Raw genomic sequence first — 15,815 nt, 5'->3', positions numbered from 1 at the left:
ACACTTATGTTGTAGACGCATGGATAAATGATGTCACTAATGTTGTGATTGAATTTGCCATATTGAGGTTTTATAGTCCATGCAAACTGTGTATCAAAAGTTCTTGATGCGGTGCCATGTTTGATGTTTGGGCTCTCAGGGTTCCAGGTCCTCTCTGGAGGGTTCTCGTCCAGTGGGCCAAGTGGACAAACACATCCTGCTGCTGGTGCATGGTGTGGGCAATGCAGGTAACAGGCCTATTTTAGACGCCGCCGGAATGTCAAAGAAATTCTGCTGCTGATGGTCTGCGCTCGTTAGGTCCTGAGATCACGGACGAGCTGGTGAAGGTCTTGCGCAAACGTCTGGATGAAACCACGCTGGACATCATCACCGTCATGCTCGTCAGGAACTGCAAGCTGACACCTGCCGACGTGGAGGTCACTTCTTATTGGCAACAACTTTTTTTTTTATCCCAATACCGGACACTAAAAGACAGCTCTCCTGTTTTACCCTTTACTGCGTGCGGAAAAGAAGCTCATGCTGCTTCACCTTTTTGTGTTCAGTTCATCCAGCCATCGGGCTCTTCGTCCAGCGAGGTGATGACGTTCGGCCTCCCCGCCTTCTGTCTCCCGTGGCTTTCGGCCGTGTCTCACTACGTCCGGCAGAACCTGCTCATCTTCTTGCATGTGCCAAAGTACACTGACAGCAACACGGCGCACCACTTCAAGGTAACGCCTCGACCTTTTGTGTTCCACAAAAGTTGAATGAAGCCAACTAGATTCTTGTCTTGCTGCAGCAGCGGTCCTTTCTGTTCAGAAATGTGGACATTGTTGTCCTCAAAATAATGTCTCGGCATTTTGAAGAAGCAAATTAACTGCCGACTGGAACTTATTTGATCAAAGCAAAAATTTTGAATTGAAACAGCCTTTTGGATAAAAGGTGAAATGTGTTAAGAAGTTGCTTCCTTCATTAGCATGATCTTGCTGAATGAGAATTTAAACCTTAAATTGTTCTGTTACCGTATTTTACTATAAGCCGCTACTTTTTTCCTTGATTTTGACCCATGCTGCTAATATGCTGGCACTGTTTTAACAATCTGTTTGTGTACCTTTCTGTGCATTCACAGTACAAAATCGTTCTGTATATGCAGTAAACAACTCAATTTTTTCAACATAGAAAACTGTGCCGTATAGCCTGTTGTTTTTTTGTTTTTTGTTTCCAAAAAGGGTTGCAACGCCTTCTAGCCCTGAAAATATGGTGAATCATTAAATATTACTGAATTGTTTGTGCAGCACTGCTTTCATTTGAACGCTGACATGGCGGATGGCGACATCTACCTCTACAACAAGCCCGGAGGTCAGGGCACGGGAGGCAAAGGTACGCTTCCTTTCATTTTGTCATGATGACTCAAATAGTTTGCAGACATTCGATATTTATACTGTACATTATAAGCAACGTTTCTGGGAATCCCCTCCCATTTTTCGGGAGACTTTTGGATAATCAATGAGCGGCCTTCCTTGAAAGGAAGCTCCCCGAGTGGTTGATAATGTTTTGATACAGTTACACAACTTGGGGCTGGTTCACCTTAGTTCATTCTCTGATGGGATCCGCAGCATTACTGCTGGTAAAAAAAAAAAATCCCACCTCAACCTCACTGAGACCAATGCTACTTTGATCAAGTTCAGCGCTGACTGATCACCTCTTCTCAAACCTCGCAGGAATCGCCTGCATTACTTTGACGTTCGTGGATGCCACGGGGCAGCCCCTTCAGCCCCCCGCCCAGGACTGCGGCAGACCGACTGACAACTGTTCCACCCCACTGCAGCCGGAACACTTTGACCGCTTGACCACAGTGCTGAGAGTGAAGGCTAATTCTGCGCACGACACCTGGAGCCAAGGTGAAGCCTTGCGTTATTTTTCTGGACTTATTTATTTCAATATATATTTATATATTAAAATCAAACATTACTTCATTTCTCTTGGGAAAAATAGGACTTGAAATAATCATTAATTTTCACAGACTTTTTTAATTTGACCCCTTATTTTAATGATTTGAATAAATATTTAGAGGCTGCAGGAGCGCCTCTGGTGCGCTTTGACGTATGGGAGCAAGGGAACGTGAGCCCGGCGCAGCTCGCCGACAAGCTGCAGGGGGCGCTGCGCCATGCCCTGTGCGACGTGCTCATGGAGCTGCGGGTGCTGCCCAACCCGCTCTGCCTGCCCTGTGCCAACACCAATGCGTATCCTCCCCACAAGGAACCCGTCAAAGGTGACATCCCGCTGTCGAATACACCAAACATTGTTTCATCATGTTACCTAAAAGAAAAAAATTACTTTTTTTTTTGGTTTTGTTTTATGAACGTGTGGTGAAAATAAATACAATGTAAGATAGGAATAAGTTTTTTTTTATTATTATTATTTTTGTTTGTTTTCTAATTCATGGGTTGACTCCGGCATAACAATCCAGAAAAAAAATCTTTATCTGGCCAAAACTATTTTATGAAATGATAAATTACAGTAAGATACTCATTTTTTTTCAATTTTTCCGGACTCCTTATTTTATGCACTCATCATTTGTTTTGATTTCCGATGTTGAGGCACCTTGAGTTTGCCCGAGGCTAAGGAGGTAAAGGACACTCCCCGGCAGCGTAGCGGCTCTCGGGTGTTCAGAAGTAGCCCCTCGCCCATCACCTTAGCGCACCCCGGCAGCGGCGGAAGCACCGCTGGCATGACAGGATCCAGCACGCCCGAGTCCACGACGCCCACTGGAAGAAGCACGCGCCGCAGCTTCTGGGACATTCTGGTACGCTGAAACAATTACCTTGCTAGTTAGCACAGGTGACAAAAGTACTCAATCTCGGGATTTAACGCAGACCACTGGAGAATTTTATTGGATAAACTTTTAAAATGTAAATGTGGCATTCATTTTCCTCAGTTGGGAAGGGGCAAATTCAGGACAAACAGTCCAATTTTTTTTATGTGCGTACTAAGCCTAAATTAATTTATGAGAAACCACATTAGTCACAGGTGCTACCGCTGTTACGATGGTAGCACGACTTACTTTCTCCGAAACTTCGCATTGACCCAAACTTGTTGCTGTCGTTTGTTGCTGCAGAGCAAACCTGACTCGTCTGAGCTAGGCAGCCCGAAAACTACGGACGACATTGTGCCGGAGCGAGGCGAGGAGGGTCGCGTGGCGCGGCGCCGCCACAAGACGGACAGCGTCAAGCAGCAGTGGTCGCAGGAGAGGCTTGGCGAGCTGGAACAGGCACAAAGGTACCGATGGTCAGACACGCTTTCGTTGAGGGAAAGATGGGACATGGCTTGGAAAATTTGAGACGTTTGGGCCAGCTCATTCTTAAAAAAATAAATAAATAAATAATAATGCTAATGAAAAAGATATGATGGAATATATGTCCAATACTTAATTTATAAATATGTTTTATTATTAAATAAAATGTAATAAATAATAATAAATTACATTTATGGTAAATATATACAAAATGTAATTGTTGATTTTTACTTTTCTTTTGTGCTATTCAGTTTGCCAAGAAGTATTTGTGTATATATTTTTTTTGTTTTACAACTTTTTACTTTTTACTATAAATCAATTTAGTCTAATGAATACATTTTGTCATGTTTCAAGGTGTGTGAGTGTTTTCCGCAAGCAGTCAAATCTCGTTTAGTTGGAGGAAAAATGTCCACTTTTGTTGCTGCAGGAGGCAAGCGTGCCAACTGGAGGAGGGCGACGTGGGCGCCTTGCATCCCATCTACCACCTCACCTGCCAGCCCTGGATCAACTTCATGGCCGAGCTCGGTACACCGCATTCCCAGCGAATCACTTTTTTTTGTTTTAAGTCGATAATTGATCATTTGGTTTCCCTTCCGGTGTGTGCAGGCTGCCCGTCTATTCAGCAGTGCTCGGCCGACGTGGCGTCTCACTTCTTGCTGCCGTCCATCCTGGCAGAGTTGGTCAATCTAGTGGGATCGCTTGCCGCCGACACCAGTGTCAAGGTCTTCGTCAAGACTCGGTTAGTGCTTGGATTGTTTCTGCTCTGTCAAACTGTCAGGGATGGAAATAATAAAAAAAAAAATCTGATATATCAGTTAAACAATAAATAATTGATTGATTAATCGACTATTTAAATTATCTTTAATTGCAGCTCTGGTTATTGCTTAATATATTATTTCCCAGGTTATTTTCCCTATAAAAAAAAACAACAGAAATACTTTTTTTGTAGTGCCATGCCAGAACGGAATAATGATATTTAAATTCATTTCACTGAGGAAAGATGATTTGTGTTGTTTTGAGTTACCATTGCGACGAATTCGAAACTCAAATTTCAAGGCACCGCTGTACTTAAGAGGATTTTGCTTTCTTTAAAAAAAAACAAAATGAATACAAAATGTCTTCATGCTTGCTTGCAGCTGTCCTGTATCGGGAGACATCTTCGTTCCCTCGTCTGCCGTGCAAAACCTGTGGCGTCCTCCCGAAGCATCCCGCAGCTTCATCGTTATCGGGAGGAATTTCCAGCAGTGGTACTGCAGCACCGAGCAGGGTAATTGCAACCCAAAAGAACCTCATCCTTAACCACACGTCACATGGTCATTCACCTCGCCTGTGCGTCTTTGTGTGTGTCTAACACGCGTGTGTGTGTTGTCTTAACATGACTTAGTGTCTTCTCTGTCTCTTGTCGCACGTCTTGCGTCCGTTCCATATTTCCATCTCGCGCGGGCCACAGACGACAGTTTAGAGGAGGAAAACATGGCGCCGCTTAATAGGTTCACACGTAAGTATGACTTCTTCTACTGTACCAAACAAGTGTCAGACAAGTGGAAAACCTAGCCAGCTTTTCTGCCACCTTGAAGTACCTTGGAGCCTATTATTGACTGTTGCTGTGGAGCATACAGAAGTGGTATATCTCCAGAAATGTCCTTGACTCCCCCTGCCTTGTCCTTCTGACGTGTGTGCAGCTCACAAAGGCCTCCAGCGTTTTGAGGCCTCTGAGCAACAGCAACAGCAACAGCAGCAGGGTGACTGCTCCAGCCTCTCGGGCCAGCAGCAGCAAGCGGGCTGGGCATCAGCACCGGCTCCCCGCCAGAGGTTCCTCCTCATCCGCATCCTGGACAAAAAGGTGATTGAGGGCAATTGCAGGGCCACTGGACCACATCAAACAAGTCCTCCAAATCAGTTCAATTTAGTTTGATTTGAATCAGGCCAAATTATGATAAACGTTGTCTCACAGCACTTGACGCATGTACTTATGCACTTTACGGCTAGAAACTGAGTCCTGCTGTGCATGGAGATGACTATAAAGCAATTAAACCGCATTTGTCGCATTTATTTTGCTTCAATTCAATGTCAATTGTATCGCTCCTTCATCCACCTGGGGGCAGTATAATACAAACTTATATTCAGTGCATGGAGACGGTCACAGATCTTCAGTATTCTGCAGTAATATGAATTGTTCTTCGGTCTAATAAATTTATGCATAATTAATCATGCCTAAAGCTTTACCGTATTTTGCGGACTACAGACCGCTACTTTGTTCCTCGATTTTGAACCGTCCGGCTAATACAACGGTGCGGCTTTTCTGTAGATTTTTTTTCACCAGTAGGGGGCGCTCGATAGTTCAGAAAATAGCTAAATAAATCTTGATTTTTTTTTTTTCTCTCTTGGGTCTGTTCTGTTTTAATGAACAAAGTTGTTACCGTGTTAAAAGGCATTCTTTTGAAAATCTGTTTATGTACCTTTATGTGCATTTACAGGACAAAATCATTCTGGACATGCAGTAAACAACAATTTTTTTTCAACATAGAAAACTGCGGCATATAGCCTGGTGCAGCTTGTATATTGTTTTGTTTGTTTTTTTCAGAAAGAGTTGCTGCGGCTTATATACAGTTCAGAAAATACTGCACATTAACATAGAGCTGTTGTTTTCTGTAGGCGTAAAAAGCAGGATTAAAGAGGATTGACAGTCAATAATCTGAGAAAAAAAAATAACCCTGCTACCATTTCAAATTTACTGTGTCAAACAAAAGGTGTACTACAATCTATTTAGTTATAATTGTACTCAAATAATCTGTAAAATAGCTTGAAGCACAAAGCCGCAACTGTTGATGGGAGTGGCGTTTACTGTATACAAATAGTTTCCTCAATTTGACGCGCTGCATGTCGCCCACCTGCAGGTGACGCTGTACAGCTACAACTGGTCGCTGGACCTGGGCGCCTCGCTCAACCGCGAGCTGGTGCGCCTGGTCAAGTGGCAGAACGCCCGCGCCCACGTGCTGCACTGCCTGCTCAGCCAGAAGATGGGCCTGTTCCACCACCACTGCTTCTCCGATGCGCCGCTCCACGACATCCATTCCAAGCGGGTAAGTGGCAGCCGCTCGCGTCGCCGGACGGACATCTGCCGGCGCTTCTGCCAGCTGAGGTGGAAGCGACCTGTAAGGCCAGCATCTGCTTGACGGGCCGCGCCAGGCGGCAGGTCCCGCGGCCCGTTGCGTGCAGCTGTTGTGGCCCCAGGAAATCAAACCATGTCGTCCCTTGATAAGCACTTAAAAAAGCAACTCTGGAAAGGTGCAGAATGTGAATATCGAAGTTTCACAGAGCGCCATAAAATTTGGTAGGCTTGTCCTTCATAAAGAAAAAAAGTCTCAAAAAGCCGTACCTGAAAAAACACTGGATGTTTTCCTCCAAGAGATTTTGTCCGATTTTTACAAAATTTCAACCACATGTACTTGACAGATTAATAAGAACCAACAAAAGTTCCGGTCATTTCTGTGAGAAGAAGGCGGCAACCAAATATGATGACTCATCATAAAACTCAAAAATCCAAAACCTCGGCTCCATGAATATTTTGAAGATCCAGCCCTTGAGGTCCAAGTGTTGTTGGAATAGAAAGCGGGTGGTCATGTTTACCATGAGTAGCCCCACAAAAAGTTTCTCGAAATTGGTGTTTCGATTGCTGCCAAATTGAACCCATGCGTACTCGACAGACGGATGGAAGCAAATTGCCCGACTTTTTTATGTATTCCATCTCATGTGGTCGCTGGTCCCAATCGTTCATTGCCGCTTGAACATTTGTCATGTTTCATCTTGCTTGGTTCATCGTCACATCGCACATAGAAGAAGTGACAAGGAAATGAGTCCATATATGGGATGTGCCTCTCTCCTCTTTTGAAGAGTCATCACAAAAAAAGAAGTGCTGTGTTGAGATTTAAATCGATTTGAGCTGTGAATAACGCTCGGCTTTCATTCTAGTTTGTTGCTTCTTCTGAGCTCCTCAGCAAAAAAACACAGCTGCTGCTTTTCTATTAAATATGAGGTGACGGCCTGCTTTTTGATATTTCTGCAGTCAACGCAAAAGACAACGCATCAGTGCTGCGCTGATGCATTTGTATAAACGAGCGCAAAATGTCAACAATCTTGAAAGGAAACTTCAAATTGTAAAAATAGGCAGGAAATGAAAATGTCATTATTGGGACTGTGCAATGCTGATTAAAAAAAAATAAATTCTCATTTAGAACAAAGTGTAGCTTAGGCAGCTGGTGTGCGTTTTCATGTGGAATGCAGATTTGGTTTCATAATTACATAAAGGATGAAATCAATTTTTCCCTTTTTTTTTCCCGACACTTTTTTATTCACCGAATTGATTCAACCAAATCACATGATTAGCGATCGTTGACTTCAAAAGCTTTAAGCGTCCATACGCAGTAATACAATTGACTGATCGGTTCAACGCACTTGATGAACTTTGAATTTTGAGGAACAAACTGAATTGAATCCATTTTTCAGTACGATGAAGTCGCATGTTGGAAGTAAGTACTTGAGATTTACTGGAGCAACATCTTCCAGCAAAGTGCCCTTTAAGTGCCCAGCTCCCCTGCCTCCGCCTCCGCGCCCCGCGTGCCCCCTGCGGCCAATTACCAAACGCACAGAACTTTAGCTTTCCCTCTGATGGCCTTCACGGCTGCGTCACTAACGAGCTCGGACAGGAAGCAGAGTCAGAGCGGCAGAAAATTTGCCTGAATCGGGCTTCATCTGTCACGGCCGTGACGGGAGGCGGCGGGGGGGGGGGCACCGGCCGGGCCTCTGCCGCCGCTCCAGCTCCTCCCGCCTCGGGTTTCCGCCATTGCGCTCTGCCGTGTCGGCCCCGAGCTGCACGGCTGAGCTAACGCGCCCCAAAGTTGCTCAACAAACAGCCAGCGTGGGAATTAAAAGTCTCCATCTTTTTCCCTGATGAACTCTTATTGGTTGGCCTGAAAAAAAGAAATGGAATAAAACATTTTTTTACGTAAATGGGCTACGATATAGAAATTAAATATGTAACGATGCTACATTTGTATAGAAATTTAATGTTACGTAAATATGCTTCATTATGTATATGAATATTAAATGTTCCATAACGAAGATGCGCTAAATATTTTTGCGATTCTTAATTATTATTTGGCTGTGTATAGAGCACTAGAATGTAACTTGACTAAGATCTAGCTCTTTGTACTGATTGGATGATTTTATTCGAGATGTATGCCAATTTTAAGGCAACTCTTCCTTTCCAACAAGGAATGAAAGTCAGCCTTGTGACTGTAATAGTAGGACATTAACACTTTTTTTGTTACTGTTGAAATGGTCATTAATCTACAGCTGTCCTTGTTCCAAATATGTACGGTAAATGGCACATTGGAGGTGGATATGGCAGTATATATGATACATCATTACAGTGGTGGGCGGTCATGGCCTGCAAGGTCTTCTCTGCTGGCCTGACATAATCAAGAAATCATGATCATATTCTTCACATTGATGTCATATTATATCTTTAGATTTTTTTTTTATCCAATCAGAATTCAGATAGCTCGTGTTGCCAGGCAGATTTGATACCAATAGCGCGCGCTATTCGTCCGTGGCCTTCAGACACAATCGTGCAAGCGTCTGCTCTGTATGAATGTGGGGGTTTTACAGTTGTTAGACAGTTGCGATAGCCAATCAGATCGCGACGATAACTGGCGACCGTTCGAAAATGTCAAATCTATTTTTTTTAAACCACAATGGCAGAAGGAGGGGATTTAATTGCAGATGCACTTGCGAAGCCATTTTCAAGACGGACCTTTCAAGAGAAGCTAGGTCGCCCGTTTCTGTGTCTTATTTGTCCACCCGTGGTGTCATAAAAGATGGCAATATGAGGGGGATTTATGCAAGTCGGACTTGACTGAAGGCCTACATGTGAAATGCACAGCCTGCCACTGCATTATTAGAATTGTAAAATTGTTAAATATGATAATTTGGATCATTAAAGGTACATTAATTAAAGGGATTAGTGTTAGTGGGACATTGATGAACAATTTGAATGTTGTCGCTCATCGTCCAGGACCCCAACCCCTTCTTGGGTCCAACCATGGAGCCGGACACGCTTCTCCGCAGCGCCATCCCTCCCCTGGCCAGCAAAGAGCAGGGTCGCCTGCCATCTTCGGGCCGCAGCCTGGCCCCGCTTCACTTCCCGTCCGAGCTGCTGCCCTTCGACGAGGCCCTGAGGGACGTGTGCGCCATCAGGACGCTAACGGACGGGGATGCCGTCGCCCGGCATGGCGGACAGCTCCTGGACATCAAAGCGGCTGAGAGGAGAGGTTCACAGACTCAGATTTTAGTGCTTATACGCTAGCCTGTTAGCTTAATGCTAACCTATAATGTGTAACATCATAGACAGGCTAACAGAGGTTAGCATGAATTTCCTATAAATTCTATGAGGAGTTTAGTAGGGGACCTTATTTGCCTCTTCTTTTTAATCTTATATATAATTTTAATAATATTATTATTGTTACAGTCTTTACAATGTTGATATTGTTTTTTTTTGTGTGTGTGTGCAGAGCTGGAGAAGCAGATGAAGATTGAGAACCTGTTTGTGACGTGGCAGCAGCGCTCAGCACAGTCAAACATGCCCATCGCGGTGCGTTCATCTTGACGTCGGCATCGAAAACAATTGTTATCGCACAAAAAGTGTCGTATTGACATCGCCTTCACGGCTCAGACAAGCCACGTTTTAAAGCTTTCCAACACGGTGACCCTTTCGCATAAAAGTTTGCTTCTTGTCTTTCAAGTCACCTTTCCAAATCTCCTCCACAGCTGGCCGATTTAGAAACCCTGAAGCAGTCGTCCCGCCTGGTCCACTACTGCGCCACGCCGCTGCTCTTTGACCCGCTATTTCGCAAACAGATCCAGGAGGAACTTGCGGCTCAGCCACCCGTTAAGGTGTGTTTAGTAAATGAACATTGAAGACTGTTCGCATAGCCGTTCCATCCTTCCATTTTTCTGTCCACGGCTCTCAGAGGAAAAGGTTGCGTAGTGTTAGGCGCTTATCCCAGTTGACACTGTCTTGCAGAAGCGTCACCGATCGAATGACTCGACAGCGTCGGGGCGCGACCGCAGCTACAGCAGCGACTCTGGCGATATGCTGCCCGGCCGCTTGAAGGAGGAGCCCTGGTTGCTGGACATCTCCAGCGGTTTTCTGCAGCAGTATGTGCAATACCTGCAAAGCTTGGGCTTCATCCTGGTGCAGGTGCGCCCGCAGTCTCCCGCTCGCAGGTTTGTACCCACCCGCTTTTTACAGACACTGTTGGCGTGACGTACCAACTGGACTTAAGTGGACCCCGCTGACCCCAACACTCTTCCTCCATTTTGATCGGCAGCATTGCCCGCGCCCGTGCCGCCATGTTGAGCTCCATGTCATCCGAGGGCCGGATGTCCTTCTCCTACGTCAAGCAGAAGAGCGAAGACAGCCCCAAGGTGAGTGAGCGCGACTCGCCCTGAAATTGCAATAAGTCCTGGGATCGCTTTTTTGAATTGTCCTCAATCCATTCTGCAGACCACTGTGTCCGCCACCACGGCTTACCACCTCCAGAGGGCGCTGCCAGGCGGGATCGTGCTGATGGAGCTGGCTTTTCAGGTACATTACAAAGAAGAGGAAAAAAAACAAATCACATCACTTTCTGGACGTTTCATTAGGGACACCTTCCAACGACAAATGACAAAATTCGGTCTTTTAAAAGATCGCGATGCTGACCTTTGCTCAGAACTGTTCATTCGGCGTCTCTGATGCTAATGCTAATGCTAGTCAGTATGTTGGCTACAAACAATCAGAAGTACAATTGCAAAAGCGGGAAAAAGTACCCGCGAAAGTATTTTAATTGTTATTTGTTGTTTTCAAGCGTCTTTTTTTTTCATTTTTTTTTTAACTTTTTTTTTTTTTTTCTGCAGGGCAGCTACTTCTGCGTCAAGCAGTATGCGCTGGAGTGTTCCCGCATCCCCATGGGACAGTCGGTGAACTCACAGGTAAGAATTCCCCCTCAAAATACGTAAACACAGCGATTTTAGAACATTTGAATAAAAAGATTTATTTAAAAAAATAAGGGAGGAAAACAAGACAACAATTTTCAGTCATTGTTAGAAGTCTAACTTGCAATTATTAGTTGATAAATTGTGGGCGGTGACTCTGTAAAAACAAATAAATAAAGGCGATTTCACAGCAACTCAACGAAAATTGACTTGAAATTAACCAATCATATCCAACAGAATTATAAAAAAAAAAAAAAAAATCATGAAACTTGAGTAAAATAACAACTTGGCTTCTGACGCTGCTCTGCTCCACCACACCTGGCACAGAGTGAAATCTCAAGACTGCCCAGTCATTCATGGAGATAGCTCCAAGCCAGCGTTGGTCTCGTGTTTGCTTCTTTTTTCTTCCCAATCCGCCGCCGCTCGCTCACCCCGTCGTGCATCGAGTGCCTTCGGGGGCCTCAAGGATTACACAATGCACCACAGCACGATGACCTCACCATAATGTCAAACATCAACCTTTTTTGCTACAGTGTTGTTTGCTTTTCATTGTATGAATATAGACGTGGCGAAGCAGCATGTGGCTCATCCGACCGAGTTACTTTGAATGTCTTGTTCCGAGTAAACAATTTGTCTTCGTGATGTGGCTTAATGTTTTCTTGGTATTTCCCAGTTTCGTAAATCCGACTTTTTTTGACGCCTACCTGAAGCCAGATGTTGTTCCACCTGTCCATGTGTCTCTTTCCTAACCCCCACCCCGTACCCTCCTCTTTTCCACTCCCCTTGCATATACACACACACACACTTCCTGTCATTTCTCCATCAGGGTGGCCTGCTCATCAAACCTCGTTGCAAGCCGTTCCCAGACGCCGCCCAGGTGTTTGACTGTGCGGTACGTCCTGCCCACTGTCTGGCGAGGGGGCCAGGGAGGGGGGGGTCAGTTAACCCCTCTTCGCCCTTACCTCGCCACTCTGCTTGCCAATCTCATCAGTCTTTCCTTTTGCTCCTGTGGGTTCACTGGCAGTCGAATGTAACGAGAAGCTCCCGTTTGCTTAAATGGTCGCCTAGGCAAAGGTTCAATGGAACCTTTGAACTGCTGAGCTGCTCTCTGATTTCCTGGTTGCTTGCTGGTTGTGATTCACTCCCAGTTTCTCCTGATTTCCTGCAGCGTTTTCTCCCGCTTGGACTACTTATTTTTCCCCCTATCGCTTGTATGCTTTGTTTTGTTATATTTATTTTGAAGGAGTCAATCATGAGTCAAACGTGGCTTGTGAGTCAATAGTCAGCAGTTGTGCGGAGTTCCCCAGGGCGCACGGTCGGGGCCCCCACTGCTTCAACGACTTTTCTTTTCCCTTTTGGTCCCGGCTAACAAGTGGTGTCCCCAAGAGACGAGGCCCCAGTCTGAACCTTGCCGTCAAAGTCACAGCGGGAGTTGGCTTGGCCGCGAAAGAAGCCGTCCGGGACTGCGGATTAGGGACTAGTCGTAATGACGCCGGCTTGATAGTCACGCTTGAAATGTAGGAACACCACAAGGGGGGATGGAAAAGTTCATGTTTTCATTCCTTCATGTTAAAAAGATGCGCTTATCTTTTCACCGCGGTTCCCCCTCGGACCCGTCGTCTTCTTGACACCTGGATTTGAGCAGCAAAGGTCCTGAAAGGACAGAGTGCAGAGTTTTAAAGTGAAAAGAAATATTTTTTGGGCATCTTCCCAAACACAAAATCACTAAACAAGCCATCAAATTACAACATTTGAGTATGTGCTCGACGCAATGTATAGTCAACTCAATTCAATTTTGTTTTTAAAGCACTTTCCAGTTAAGAGGTGAGCGGCAGCATTTTGGACCTACTGGAGATTTTTAAGAGGTGGCTGGCTGACTCCAAAGTAAAGTGCAGGACAATCTCGTTGCGATGCCGATGAAGGCATACCAGACTGTAATAGGTTCAACATGATATGTCCCCTTGACGCAAAGCCTTCACACATTTCTTTACGCCTCGTCCTGTTCAGTGTGACGGGCGAGCTGGGGTCCACCCTAGACTGGTGACTATCCAATTCCAGGGCAAAAAATAGTCAGACCATCCTCACTAACTGTACGCAACGCAGCGCAACGCCATTAATCTGATGATTGCCCCCGGCTTGGTCTGCTACCTTTCCCCTAATTTCCCACAATGCTCTGCTCGCTTTGGGTTGCGATTGACGTAGGATTAAGCGACTGACGTGTGTTCCAGCTCTCCATGCTGTTCACCGAGGAGTGCGACAAAGTGCGCGACTTGATGCACGTGCACTCGTTCAGCTACGACTTCCACCTGCGGGTGGTCCACCAGTACCTGGTGGGCTGCCACATGACGCTGCGCCAGGGCTACCAGCTCACGGACTTCCTCAGAGACTTCATCCTGGAGCACCCCGACATTCCCAAGTTTGGACGCAATCATGTCTTCCAAGGTGGGGATGACGAGCATCCAAAAGCATTTGCTTGCTGCCGGGCGAAAACCTTTTATATCCAAATTTAGTCAATTTAATACTTTTTCACAAATTTTGTTTGTTCCCATATCATGTTATTTTTATACATTTAAGGGGCAGAATGTATTATTATTTTTTTTTTACGTCTTTAGCCGTCAATGGGAGTGAATGAGTTAAATGCTTCATCTTTTGGAAGACGTTCCCAGGAAAGTTTAAAAACGTTTGATCCTGGCACAAAAGTGACTCTCAGCAACGCTTCCTCATTCAGCGGGGTGAGAGATTCAAGATACTTCTACCAGGCTTCCTGAATGTCCCCTGCCATCCTCTGATTCAGGGAGTTTCTCCACCTCCACGAAGATGATCACGGCCCACCAGCTATACAACTACATTACCGATCATGCCAGCATGTACGGCATGAAGCCGCTGCGCATGTCCAAGGCCGCCGTCACCACGGATGCCAAGAAGGCCACGCCGGACCTCCACGACTATGCTCTGATCGCCTTGTGGAACAGGTAGGACAAACGCCACCGCAGGAAAACGCTTGAGCTGCTTGGCCTGACCCGGAATTTTTCTCCTCGCTCCAGTTCGGGTTCTTACAAGGACCTGGAGGGCCTTCACCACCACGACGACTTTGACGTGTCTCTGGTGGTGTGTCACAATGCTGCGCCTTTTGAAGAGCAGTCAGAGGGGGAGAGACACTTGCTGAGGTAGGAGAAACCGATTAAAGCGTCGTTGTTGGAGTTGCGGAGTAGAGCGAGCGAGAGAGAGCGTCATTTTCCATCAAGGTCCCCTTTAAGACCAGTTTGTGTTCAGGTTGCACTTCTACGTGATCATGACAAGCCAGCGTGAGCTCTTCCCCCGACTCACGGCTGGCATGCGGCGCTTCAAGAAGCTTCCACAGATCCACCGTGAGCCCGGCGAGCTGGGCAGCCGCCCGGCTCCGGATCGAGCGGAGGCCACCACGTCCCCCGGTGGCGAGCTGGACCTCTGGGAGGAACCCACCCGGTCCGGGTCCGAGGCCTGCGCACCGAGCGACGGAAATGAGTTCTATCCTCTGGTGGGCGCTGCGGTCCAGTCGCAGGGATCGCTCTACCCTTCGCCACTTTTTCCGCTGCTCAACAATGAAGTGGCCGCCGCCCGCTGGCAGATCCAGGCCAGCGTGGAGGAAGCCATGGGGCACTGCCGCCGCGATAACCTGTGGAGAAGGCTGTTCCACGGCGAGCATGTGGCACTGGACAAGCTGAAGCTCACCAAGTTGTCCTTCTGTGAGCTGGAGGAGCTGCTGGAGTCCGTCCAAAGCCGCTCAGTGGGGGACATCGACCCCCAGCTGGTGAGAACCCGCTTCTCCTTTCAGCATTAGAGAACTTTTGGTTCTGGTTGGCACGCTGTTCATGTAAAAACATGACTTTGACGTGCGTATGAAACAGGAACACCCCAGTTTGCTCTATTAAGCCCCTCCTCCTTTTCTGTGTTGAGTCTTCTTACCTTGAGCAACTCTAATATCCCACATAATCCATCATGCGTGGCAGTTTTTCCAAATCTTTGCACTCTAATGGAGACAAACAGGTGCAAGTGGTCCTAAGTGACAGCTGCCATCTAGTGGTTCACAGTGTCATTACGACTTAAAACTGATCAGGTGTGGTAGGGCAAGCATTTTTATGACGTTGTCCATCTCTGACGTTTTTTCTGCGATTACGGCGTGACATGTTGGTGGTGGTCTTTGTGTCCCTGCAGGACTGCTTCTTGAATATGAATCCGGCCTGGTACCAGAGTCTCATTAAAGTCCTGCTGGGTCGATTCCCTCAAAGTTGTCGACATTTTGACGACAGCGGCATCCAATATCTGGTGCGAGTTCATCTTTGTACTCCGCCCAAAACTGGTTCACGTGAGCATCAAATTTAACCCGCAGTCTTTTTGTTCCAGGCCGTTTTGAACCAGAAGTTCACCGACTGCTTCGTTTTGGTCTTCCTCGACTCCCAAGCTGGCAAAACGGTGAGTTGTCACGATGACGTCTACTTTATTGACCTGCGCATTTTCCACAATCTTG

At 46.2% G+C, this 15,815-nt stretch overlaps 1 protein-coding gene across 4 annotated transcripts in view; it reads left to right on the top strand.

Annotated features, from left to right (window-relative positions):
• The window catches only part of szt2 (SZT2 subunit of KICSTOR complex), a 34,112-nt gene that overhangs the window by 16,913 nt on the left and 1,384 nt on the right, over positions 1 to 15,815 (top strand). For 2 of the 4 annotated variants that reach the window (XM_088312651.1, XM_088312650.1), the window contains exons 46-73: positions 140 to 227; positions 298 to 416; positions 543 to 707; positions 1,272 to 1,356; positions 1,698 to 1,877; positions 2,048 to 2,248; positions 2,577 to 2,782; positions 3,095 to 3,255; positions 3,699 to 3,796; positions 3,878 to 4,010; positions 4,408 to 4,538; positions 4,722 to 4,769; positions 4,954 to 5,114; positions 6,169 to 6,354; positions 9,348 to 9,603; positions 9,844 to 9,923; positions 10,100 to 10,225; positions 10,356 to 10,558; positions 10,663 to 10,759; positions 10,839 to 10,919; positions 11,231 to 11,305; positions 12,135 to 12,200; positions 13,537 to 13,750; positions 14,103 to 14,280; positions 14,353 to 14,475; positions 14,582 to 15,098; positions 15,503 to 15,613; positions 15,692 to 15,760. In XM_088312651.1, coding sequence (XP_088168777.1) covers positions 140 to 227; positions 298 to 416; positions 543 to 707; positions 1,272 to 1,356; positions 1,698 to 1,877; positions 2,048 to 2,248; positions 2,577 to 2,782; positions 3,095 to 3,255; positions 3,699 to 3,796; positions 3,878 to 4,010; positions 4,408 to 4,538; positions 4,722 to 4,769; positions 4,954 to 5,114; positions 6,169 to 6,354; positions 9,348 to 9,603; positions 9,844 to 9,923; positions 10,100 to 10,225; positions 10,356 to 10,558; positions 10,663 to 10,759; positions 10,839 to 10,919; positions 11,231 to 11,305; positions 12,135 to 12,200; positions 13,537 to 13,750; positions 14,103 to 14,280; positions 14,353 to 14,475; positions 14,582 to 15,098; positions 15,503 to 15,613; positions 15,692 to 15,760 — 4,158 coding nt within the window. The remainder of the gene's footprint in view (positions 1 to 139; positions 228 to 297; positions 417 to 542; positions 708 to 1,271; positions 1,357 to 1,697; positions 1,878 to 2,047; positions 2,249 to 2,576; positions 2,783 to 3,094; positions 3,256 to 3,698; positions 3,797 to 3,877; positions 4,011 to 4,407; positions 4,539 to 4,721; positions 4,770 to 4,953; positions 5,115 to 6,168; positions 6,355 to 9,347; positions 9,604 to 9,843; positions 9,924 to 10,099; positions 10,226 to 10,355; positions 10,559 to 10,662; positions 10,760 to 10,838; positions 10,920 to 11,230; positions 11,306 to 12,134; positions 12,201 to 13,536; positions 13,751 to 14,102; positions 14,281 to 14,352; positions 14,476 to 14,581; positions 15,099 to 15,502; positions 15,614 to 15,691; positions 15,761 to 15,815) is intronic. The other 2 variants (XM_088312652.1, XM_088312653.1) reach the window with 2 other exon arrangements.

The sequence above is a fragment of the Idiotropiscis lumnitzeri genome, chromosome 13 (assembly GCF_059441095.1).
Source record: "Idiotropiscis lumnitzeri isolate Australia: NSW breed Sydney's pygmy pipehorse chromosome 13, RoL_Ilum_1.0, whole genome shotgun sequence".
In the NCBI taxonomy this organism is placed as follows: Eukaryota; Metazoa; Chordata; class Actinopteri; order Syngnathiformes; family Syngnathidae; genus Idiotropiscis; species Idiotropiscis lumnitzeri.
The sequence above is the reverse complement of the archived record's forward strand: the minus strand, read 5'-3'. Positions and strand labels throughout refer to the sequence as shown.